The sequence below is a fragment of the Amaranthus tricolor genome, chromosome 14 (genome assembly GCF_026212465.1).
Source record: "Amaranthus tricolor cultivar Red isolate AtriRed21 chromosome 14, ASM2621246v1, whole genome shotgun sequence".
In the NCBI taxonomy this organism is placed as follows: Eukaryota; Viridiplantae; Streptophyta; class Magnoliopsida; order Caryophyllales; family Amaranthaceae; genus Amaranthus; species Amaranthus tricolor.
Window position 1 is genome coordinate 9,957,782 of NC_080060.1, and position 11,527 is coordinate 9,969,308.

General features: G+C 33.0%; 1 protein-coding gene across 1 annotated transcript; it reads left to right on the forward strand.

The window, feature by feature from the left end:
• The first annotated feature begins 267 nt into the window (after positions 1-267).
• On the forward strand, positions 268-8,249 carry LOC130799718 (probable plastid-lipid-associated protein 3, chloroplastic). The gene is made up of 3 exons (XM_057662922.1): positions 268-1,029; positions 3,814-4,009; positions 7,676-8,249. The coding sequence occupies exons 1-3, from the start codon at positions 425-427 to the stop codon at positions 7,982-7,984; spliced, it is 1,110 nt and encodes a 369-aa protein (XP_057518905.1). The 5' UTR covers positions 268-424; the 3' UTR covers positions 7,985-8,249.
• The last annotated feature ends 3,278 nt before the right edge of the window (positions 8,250-11,527 follow it).

Sequence of the window (11,527 nt, forward strand, 5' to 3'; positions counted from 1 at the left end):
TTAAGCATAACTAGGTTTTAGGGCTGTTAATAAATTTTGGTTATATTATTAACGAAGGCAATTTTAGCAATGATCAGGATTCATGAGAGCAATATTGTAAAAAAACTATAGCTTAAAATCGAACTATCAAATAAAATAAAGTAACAATAATAATAAATTGAAAGGATTTTTTTTCTTTAATTTTTGAATTAGGAAGAAGTATTATTTAGAAGTACTTTATTTAGTAGATTATAAATCCCAAAATATGTATGCTTGATCTATTAACACGTCTTGTTCGACAATAACGACATGTCCACCTCAAAATTTAGCCAAAAAAAATCAGAAATTTGTGTATATTAATTTGTATGATTGTAATTTGTAGAATATTTCATTATTTAGTGAACACAAGAACCAAATTATACCCAGAAAACCAGACACTACGAAAATGTCGCTTCTTTCAACACCACCATCTTCAATCTTGTTCCTCAAAACCTCAAATATCCATTTCCATAACCCATTCTCTTCTTCCTTCCCCATTTCTGCTTCAACCCCACATCTTTCTCTTTCCTCCTTACGCCCTCTTCCTTCTCGAATCTTCTCTTCTCGCTCTTCTTATTCTTCTGATGAGGTTGACGATGAATGGGGAAAAGACCCAAAGCCCACTCCCATAACTCCCTCATCTGTGGACCCACCTGAATCCAATGTTGCTATCACTGCTCCTGATGAGTGGGGTGAGAAATCTGGGCCTGAACCTGAAATTGAGTCTGAGTTCTCTGACCCTGACCCGCCCATTCGTGAGGATGAGGATGAGTGGGGCCCGCCTTCTGTTGATGGTGTGGATAGAGAGACTAATGGTAGTACAAGGGAGAACAAGAATTGGGAACTGAAAAGGTGTTTAATTGATTCTGTTTATGGGTCGGATTTCGGGTTCCGGGCTTCTTCTGAAGTTCGTGCTGAAGTTTCCGAGCTTGTTAATCAGTTAGAGGCTGCTAACCCATTTCCTAACCCGACTGAGGTTCCGGGTTTGCTTGACGGCAACTGGGTTTTGGTGTAAGTCCTTTTTGCTTGCTTGCTTGATGCTTTTATTAGATATTCCCAACTCCTTATACTGATATGGTGTTATGGTCCATTGCAACGTATTGAGACTTGTCCCACATCGGTTAGAAAGTACAATTGGTGGTTTATAGGCAAATGGGCTCCCTCACCTAATAGGCTAGTCTTTTGGGTGAGCTGTATTTGTCCTATAACAGTGGTATCGGAGCCGAACTCGGAGTGGGTGGCCTGCAGAGTGAGCCAGCCGTGACCCAACAAGGACGTTGGCCTTATGGGGGGTCGATTGTTATGGTCCATTGCAAGGTATGGGATTTGTCCCATTGTAAGGTGCAATTGGTGTGGGGTTTATAGGCAAATGAGCTCTCTTACCTAATAGGCTAGGCTAGTCTTTTGGGTGAGCTCTTTTGTCCTATAACATATGGCTATGATATTCTTTTGCATTGTGAAATTATTGCATTTGTTATGGTTTTAGTCCTATGTCTTTTGATGAATTTTGATTGATTGATTCAAGGTAAAATGAAATGTTGAAGTTAGTGTAGGAATTTGAGAATCTTGGGTTGGCTTCACCCTAGTGGTTTGAATCTCACTGCGAAGAACAATGATATATTTCCTCTCCTCAAGCTTTTCTCTAGCATACTCCTGATCAAAAAAAGTTAGTGAGGAATTGAACAAAACTATTTTTATGGGCAAAACTATAGCGTTACATGATTTGCTAATCTTCTTGCAAATTACGAATTGCAAAAAGTGAATTATGGTTTGCTTTGGGCTCTAAATATTTTAACGAATTGCGAATTGAAAATGCAAAGCCAATTATAGACTTTTGTTTAAGATCTACATGTTTGACAATCTTATAGAACATTGAAAAAAGAATCCTTACAAGACGCTTACTTTAATTGCTAATTAACTATGGATTCCAAGAACTTAATTCAGACAAGGCATCTCTAGCGACTGAACACGTTCTTGGATTCCCAAAACACACGATGTCAAACAAAATAAAGAATTTTCTTTGTATTTTCTTTGTATTTTAAGAACTTGTTAGTTGAGCAATAATGGGGGAGATGATAGGAACAATGTACTTAATATGTAGGGTCTTTCAGTGGAATTGTGCTAATATATGGTATCGGGAATAGTGACGAAAGCGTAAAAAATGTTTGTAGACAAAGGGGATGTAAGATTATTGATCAAACGAAGTAAAAGTGTTGATATTTTATCATTTTTACGCCAAGGTACATGATTGATGGCTATTCCTATTCCTATTTTATAGAATCATTTTGTTGCCCTATTTAGCTGTGTAGGATAATGGAAATAATTAGATGTCTGAAGAAGGCAGTGGCATTCTTGGAGGCGTTTCTAATTATGCTGAACTTTCTTTTGGGACAAGATTTAGCTGACTTTATAGTCAATGATGTATTATCCTAGTAAAATGATCATTGGATAATCTTCTATGATAGATAATAGGTTGGACATGAATGTGTTTCTCTTTTTATTGATCCGATGAAAAGATTTTGACAATCCTTGGATGTATATTATATTGTGTTGTTACTTTTATCTGTTTGTTTATTTAAACGAGCTCTTTGACTTTATCCCAGGCCGTTTACTCCCGTTTTCTGTCATTAGAACCAACTTCCAATCGTAGTGAATATTTTGGATACATCTGGATGAGAGGAATAATATGCCAGTTTTAATTAGAAGTGATAATCAATAATAGAGGTCAAAGTAGAAAATGTGGGATTTAATCTTAGATGAAATAGAACTGTTTTAGAATATTACCGCTGGTTTCTGTGCTCTGACTCAGCTTATTCCATAGAATTACTTTTGCAAATCTTATTTGCTGTACTATTAGTTGAAGTGTTGTCTATCTAACCATGTTTAGATGTAAATTTGGTATTTAAGAGCTTTAAGGTTGAGACGTAACTGTGGTCTTGAGAAAAGAGTGGTCCCATTGTGGGTATTTCAATTAATATGAAAGAAATAGTATCTGGACTTGAAGTTGATGCTTAGTACTATTACTTTATTTCATGTACATTGAGTATTGCACCACCAGCTTAGAGCTATGGAAGTTTGGATGCATTAGTTTTTCATTTGCATTTTTGGGACAAGGGTATTCAAGAGGGTTTTTAGTAGGAGTTGATGGTTGAGTTGTAGTTTACACACCTTATCAATGCTTTTCTTAATCAGTTTAGAAGGAATAGTAGCTGGTTTTGTTGTCGATGATTCTGTATATATTTCATGTTCGTTGAATTAGAATTGCTCCATTCTTCACTGGGGTTAGTTTCTAGTTGACACTTGTGTGTGGTGTCAATTAAGCTTAAGTGAGATCTCTTAGAAGAAGCTATGATAGTATAAATAATTCAGTCTTTCATTTGAAAGCAGAGAATGGGGTGGAATGGTGCTTTGAAGAAGGTTTCTGTTATAGTTGATGATAATGGAGCTACATTTTACTCATATCCATGAAATCAATATATTTTTCAATTAACCTTACTTGATTTCTCCTGCTGTATGCCTTCTCATATTAATGTCAGACTCTATGTCATTGGTTTTTGGGCACTTGTGTTTGATGGCTTTTCAGCTGCCGAAAAACATTAATAGAAACATAAAACTAGAGAGGAAAAAAGACACCATGTGGATATGAGGTTAAAAAGAATACGGACTTTCATTGCATGTTAGTATAATCATTCTTTGGCATTATCACTCACTATCTAGGATTTTACTATATTTCAAGAGCAACATTTTGCATCTTTTCTACCATGTCTCATCCCTAATTTTTATCTAATTTATTAGGTACACAGCCTTTTCTGAGTTGTTGCCTCTACTTGCTGTTGGAGCTACTCCATTGCTGAAGGTTCAACAAATATCGCAAGCCATTGACACTGGTAGCCAAACTGTGGAGAACTCAACTACATTATCCAGTCCTTTCGCAACATTTTCATTTAGTGCAACAGCCACTTTTGAAGTTAGAAGCCCTTCAAGAGTACAGGTATTTAATAAACCTCCATTTCAGAAATTTTGTTAATGAGAAATGCATCTTATAAATTGTCTGGATGATGCATGGGATTGGTTATAATTACCTTGTTGCGCCATTAGTTCTCTGTGTGGAGGAGTACCTTTCAGTTGCTTATCTATTGCTATCATTGAGAGGTCACGTCTTGTCAGTTGTCATCATGATAAATCTTTTCTTGCCTGTTTCAAATAACATGTTATTTTTATGTTTATTTTATTTGTTCTGGGCTGGTATAGTCATCCTCATTGGTTCAAAGATGTAATTCCTTTAAGTATGATATTGTGCCTCTGGTGAAACTGAAAGCTGTGAAACTATTGCTATGGATTTATTTTCAGCTACTCTTGTGAGAGACGATCTTAAAACGTGAAGCCTACATTCTTATATCCTCTTTAAATTATACTAATTGGGCTATTTAGCTCATATATGTGATGTGTCTTTAGGAGAGACTGTCTCTCACAACAATTTGTGTTTATTTTTAGGTGGGCAGAGGGGGGTTTATGAGGGAGAGGGATATTGGTGCTGCCTTACATATTTCAGACTTACCCTCATAAATGTAAAAGGCTAAAGTGTGAAGGATTTCGGGTTTGTTTGGCCAAACTTCTGGAAAGTTTTGAGTTTCTTCGAAGTAGATTATAGAAACTAATTCCAGAGAAACACTTTAGAGAATAGAATCATTTGACCTTAATGTTTTAGAACTACTAAACAAAATCAGAAATAGTTTTACTTGTTTGGCCTGACAATTAGAAATATTTTAGAGCCAGTTATGTCAAGTATGATGTGTTAAGGGTCCTTAATGTGTCCTTATTGAGTTGTAATTTAATTGTTCATATTTTACTTTTTTTAACATTTTAAAAGTTTAGTTAGGTATAAAATGGGTTTATAGGTTGTATATAAGTCTAAAATGTTTCAAAATAAATATAAAGTAGGTTTAGAATGACTTTAAAACTGGATTATTATACGTACTATGCTCCATGATATTAGTTTTTTTTTTTAAATAATTGTGAAAATTATCTCAAAAAGAAAATAATTGTGAAAATTAAGAAATTTTTATTTTAGTTTTTAATTGTTAATCTTTAAATTGAAATCAATCAATAAGGCATTTGTTGCATTAATAATGATTACGCTATACATTGTAGTTAAAACTCTCATTATATTTGTTTTTGTGAAACAAAATTATTGTAGCTATAATGAAAAGTATAAGTAATAAAAGTTGTGACAATTTTATTTCTTTGAATAGATAATGAACTATTGTTAGAATCTGGGTGATGAAGAGTTATTTTAATAATTATTAGCATAAAATAAATTGTGCATTAATTGTCAAACTTTTGCAACTTCAAAGAATTACTAACATGCATAAAAGTAAACTTATTTATAATGATATATGAAGGATATTTAATAATTAATAAAGATACAAAATATCATACTAACTTTGACATTATCATAGCATTTTGGAGTGACAACTTTTTATAAGAGAGTGACACAAACAAATTTTGGGGAAGATGATGTCATGTGTAGTTTGCTTTGGTTATAGTAGAATTCATGTGAATGACCATGAGAACTGGTATCGGTTTGTGTTTCCAACCCCAATATTTTGGGATAAAGGCTCTGTTGTATTATAGCTATGTAGTATATATTGATTTTAGGTTATGTTATGGTTCGGGTCTAGAATGAGTCATGCGGATTTAGAGCAGATCTGGTGTCTGTACCCGAGCCTAGGTCTCAAAAGATTGGACCAAAAGCCTAAAATTAGGGTCGGGTTTGGGGTGGATCCGGTAGGGTACTAGACCCATGAGGCCATGACCATCCCTAGCTAGGATCAATTTCACATGGCGCCACCTTTTCTACTTAATTACAAACTCTCTTTCATTCTCTCTCACTGCATTACCACATTCTTTCTCACTGCCATTTTCTTAATCTTCTTCAATATATATTTAACAATTCCAAATAAGATTTGATTCTTTCTTCATTCTTTTTTATAATTCGGTTTCTTTGTTCATTCTTTGTTCAACTTTAAAACAGCAGAAGCCACGAGCACGTAAAGGGTTACAAATTTGCTGAAGTTTTGCACATTTAAAGTTTTAAAAGTAAAAAAATAAGATTTACAAAATAAATGTTCAAATTTTAGTTTTGTTCATTCTTCACTTGCCTTCCTTGATGGATGGAAATGTAATTAAATGATAAATTGGTGATTGTGGAGCTTTATTTGCAATAGATGGTAAAGATTCAGCGGTCTTTGTTTTCATCATCAACAGAAGCTGATAGAATGAGCAAGCAAAAATTTTATATGAAAAAGGATTTTAGTTAATCTTTTTTTTTAACAGGGTAGTTTTGTTAAAAAAATCACTTAATAAACCAAATAGCTCTGTGAGAAACTGGTTTCAGAAGCTTAGATTTGGAGCTGCTCCTCACATACCCTTCAGCAGCTATTATTTTCTCTGCACAAAAGTGTTTCTACTTCTCAAACACTACTTGTTTGGTCCGAAATGTGTTTCTCCATTCGAGAAAAACTTCAGGAAGCTAGGCGAATTGCTGTTGATTCCTGAACGCTCTAAGTCTGCTGCTCTTCATAGCTCAACTTGCTTGCTGTTATAGTTATCGTTATGTAGTATTTATAGTCTCACTAGTTTAGTGTGTCAAGAAAATATATTTTGGGCTTCATCTATTTGTGTATGTATGATCTACAACTTATACTCCCCCTTGCTTTTGTTTTTAAGGTGTCTAAATTTCCACCAAGATCCTAGACTCTAAGCATACGGCTAAGGCACTAGCCTTTGGGTGTAAGCTGCCCTAAACCCCAGAATAAAAAATAAAAACCTCGACAAAGAAATCAGAGAAAAACCCAGAAGAAAAGAAATGAAGAATAGCGAAATATGGAAGAGAAGGGGTAAGCATATGATGTGGGTGCGCGCATTACATGGGCTTCTGATCAAAGATTGCCATAAGGTCCTAATAATTAATTCTAAGCTGACCCGATCCGTTCAAAATTGTCCTGTATATGAAAATCCAAATTAGATTGTCAAAATATTTACATATACTTAATAATTGAAATTAAACTGATCTGAGATATTATATCCGAACACCCGTGTGGACACCTTTGTCTCTAAGTGGTGTAAGTTGTGGATTTTAAATACATCTATTGTAATTTTTTGACCATCTCATCCCATATCCTGCTTCTTTATTTGAGCTTACCATTGCTGCAATAGGTGATGCTCCCTACTGCAATAGTGTTATTGGTGTTGTATAGTAATGTGTGCCTTTTAATTTGCCATTGTGGCTGTGTTGTTCCACAAAAGCTATAATGAATATGGTTGGCTCTGGGATAGAGGAGGCTATGTTGAGCTTTGAGAGGGAAAGGGAAGGGAGAAAATTAGTGTTTACTTTTTAAGAAATTGAGGGTTCAAGGGTTAATTTTGTTGGAAATTTCAGTAGAAAAGCTACAATTGGGTTGAATCTTTTCGCTCTATGTCCACTAAAAAGCAAAAGAACCCTCTCTTTAATTCCTCCACTTATGTATTTTCGACATTAATTTGAGTAAGCTGTGCTCCAGATTGTTTTAGCTTGGATTAAGTTTGTTTCGACAAGATGTTGAAACTTGAACGTTGTAAAAACACGCTAATATTCTGGGTGTTCTCTTATACGCAGGTTCGATTCAAGGAAGCCAACTTTAAGCCTCCAGAAATCAAATCTCGATTCGATCTTCCAGAGAGTGTAGATATATTTGGGCAAAGTATTGGTCTTTCTCCTGTGCAGCAACTGTTGAATCCTGTGCAGGAAGCAGCGGCAAGCATCTCGCGTGCATTATATGGGCTGCCATCTCTAAAGCTTCCCATCCCTGGCGAACGTACTGCATCTTGGTTGCTATTCACATATGTCGATGAAGATTTTCGAATCTCGAGAGGAGATGGTGGCTTATTTGTACTTGTCAGAGAAGGAAGTTCACTGCTTGACTAGTATTTTTACCCTTTTTTTGGTCCCTATTGCCTCTCATACAATCTGTAAAGAGCTTACTTATCTGTAAAGATTATCTATATTGATTTATACTTATAACCAACTTCATAATGCTGAAAGCTTGAAGCCAATTTTCCTACCTAAACTCAGCCTGGAAATACTTGGAGGTTTTGAGATTTTAAAGTATTGTAAACCAAGTTGTATCTTCTTCATTTGACTTTAAAAGTTCGATTGAATTAATCCAACCCAGACCAATTTATCCGATCCATTTTCTAGAATTTCATTTTGAGGTTCATGTCAATAATTTCGAGTTGATTATTTATAATTATAACTTGATTATTTTCATTCAAATTGTTGTATGTGGTGGTCTAATTGTTACCCATATCCGATACCGAGAAATGATCGCTTAAGAGGAATTGTTTTAAAGCTATAAAAATAATTTAATAATTTATTTATGACTTGTTTGATGAAACCCAATGGATCTAAAGCAGATCTAACCAACTATTTATAACAGGTCTAACAGTTTTTGTAAATAGTAAAAGAGATGGTGATGGCCTTTAATACACCTGTCAAAACAGCTGTGAATAATAGGTGTTCAAAATATATCTAATGACCTGAAATTTACCTGATTTTATAACTGAATTTGATTCAACTCGACTTCAAAAATGATTTACAATTATGTAAAAAACAGTATGGACACGAAATCCGATTTCAAACCAGCCCGAAACATCTTACTAGAAATACTCTTGATGACTCGAATGAACACTTATACTTTTGACCAGATCAAATATGACTAGTGTCAGTTTTGGGTAGTGTCTTGACGGGTTAGGATCGGGTTCAGGTCGACCGACCAGTGAAGGATTCAATAATAAAATATTATATCATTAGTTTTTTTTCAAATAATATTTATATAATAATATTTTCTTTATGCTTAAAGAAAATATTTTATTATAAAAAAGAACCAATATACCAAAATGTTGACTTAAAATATAAAATTGACTAGAAATATAGTGAGTTCCAACTGAAAATGATAAGGAACTTAAAATGATACGTATAGCTAAAAACGATGAAGTGGAACAGAAAACGGGTCAAAACTGTCGGGTTAGGGTTTTGATCGGGTTTGACCCTGTTGTTTTAAGTATTTTCAAGTTAGGGGTTAAAACTGTCGGGTTAGGGTTTTGATCGGGTTTGAGCTAGTTGTTTCAGTATTTTCAAGTTACGGGTCAAAATTTCAAGGTTATAACCCACTAATTTTTTGTTTGATTTTGGTCTATTTTAAGTTAGATCAAAATTTGAAAGGTCTACCTTCAAAAAATTCAAACAAAAGCTGAACAGTCCCCCTTATCAAGTACTCCTCTATCTATCCTTTTAGTTACTTGCCATAGAGTTCTCATATGATCACATTTCAAAAATAAAAGTGTCCATTCGAATGTTTGGACAAGTTTCGAATATAATATCTCAGGCCGAATTAATTTCATTTATTAATTATACATAGATATTTTAACAATTTAATTTTGAGATTTATATATAGGTTATTTTAAGTTGGATCAAGTTATACTCGATTTCTATTCATTAGATTTAATTTTTAAAGGCTCTAGAAATAAAGGAGGAAAAATATACAGAATTGCTCTATGAAAACTTCATAAAAAGTTTGTAACAAGGTTATTCAAATATAGTACACCAATGCAAAAAAAAGTACAGTATACCGCCAACAATTGGGAAGAACCTAACAATAGTAATCAACACCTAGGATTGAAAAGCAAGACTTCATACCACAAGCAATGTGGATAACACCAATATAATATGTCACGTTCAATTAGCCATGCTTGTTGCTAATATTAGGAGTGTTCAAACTTCATTATAACGCAACTCTCTTGACCCAAAGTTTTGATGGCGGGTCAACTTTTAATATTTATTTTCGGGTTGTATAGCCAATCTATCTTAAGTGGGTCGGGTTATCGGCCATATAATAGAGTGTTTTAGGATTAGATACATGATTCTAAGTCGGATACTGAATTTCAATCCAGATCAGGATTTTAGTGAAACGTGTGTGTGTGTGTGTCTATATATATATATATATATATATATATATATATATATATATATATAAATATATATATATATATATATATATATATATATATAAATATATATATATATATATATATATATATATATATATATATATATATATATATATATATATATTATATTAAGTTTTGATTTTGTTTTAAAGAAATACTCCTACTCTATTTAGACTTTTGAACATGTTTACAACTACAACTATAAGTTGCATAAATTATCAATTGCTAATTAATTTAGGTTTTTGTACATCAAACTATATTTGAAAGTGTTGAAATTAGTAATTTGAAAATTTTGTACGATGATTAGAAAGTTGTTAATTTGTGACGTGGTTATGAATAGTAAGAAGTAACGTAAACTTTGGAGGTAAAATTTAAAGTTGAGCAATTATCCACAACAATTAGGAAAAATTATAATACTGATTCGAAAACTTTATTTACCCATGTTGAGAATAAATTAAATATTTTTTACACATATACAAGTGATTTTCAAGCATGAAATACAAGTTACATAACTTGTAACATGTACAATAATTTTTACCCAAACTTTAAACTATCTTAAATAAATCTTTCCTTCACCATAATATATCAACTGAAGGACAAAATCCACCTCCAAATAGCCCCAAAAATCAGCCACATATTGCTGTCCCAAACCCATACTTAAGCTAAACACTCTATCCAAAATCCTCATTTGTTCTAATCTAAATTGGGCATCATTACAAGCACGCAAAGGCTAAAATAAGAAGTAAAAACAACCCATAATATGCCATTGCATCCAGCCATAAACACAAATACATTACTCCCATATTCATCCAAGAACATACACTAGAATCCTACAAAGTTTTAAATACTAAAATACATTCTTTTCTCATCAAATCTTCTTCTAAAATACATCTAAAACTTCTGAAAATTTATGTTTATAAACTCAAATATTCCATAAAAATAATCTTCGTTTCAAGAGCTTTCAATAGACACCAAACTTGAAGAAATCCACTAAGAATAGAGTAAGATATGGTTATTCCTTTATCTCACTAATTTTGTTAAATTACATGAAATCTTTTATAAACTAAGATTAATATAAAATGGAAATTTCATCATAATAACTAAGAACGATAATCTAATAAGAAGGCCTAGAAATTTCGGCCAAAAGAAGAAAATTTAAAACATTTTTTCTTCAATCAACTTACAATCTCCTATTTGTGTTTCCTAGCCAAAAACTCTCAAATTGTGGGACTTGTTCAACAAGTGTTGCTCAACATAATCAATCTCCAAATTAACAAAATATCAAAGGGTAAGTAAATGTAACAATCTTTAGTTAAAAATCAAAAGTCATCAAGTTACATAGAAAGATCCAAAATAATGCTATTTTTGAATTCTTAAAAAAATGATTATAGCAAAGGAGTTGGATCTTAGTTATTGAGAAGTTGTACCAATGGTTGAGGAGTACTTTTGGAGCTAAGGATCG

What these genes read in the sequence shown, in the direction of transcription:
- LOC130799718 (XM_057662922.1), top strand. Translation starts at nt 425, where the DNA reads ATGTCGCTTCTTTCAACACCACCATCTTCAATCTTGTTCCTCAAAACC. An exon ending in GACGGCAACTGGGTTTTGGT is followed by an intron (nt 1,030 to 3,813) that starts GTAAGTCCTTTT and finishes CTAATTTATTAG; the next exon opens with GTACACAGCCTTTTCTGAGT. An exon ending in GAAGCCCTTCAAGAGTACAG is followed by an intron (nt 4,010 to 7,675) that starts GTATTTAATAAA and finishes TCTTATACGCAG; the next exon opens with GTTCGATTCAAGGAAGCCAA.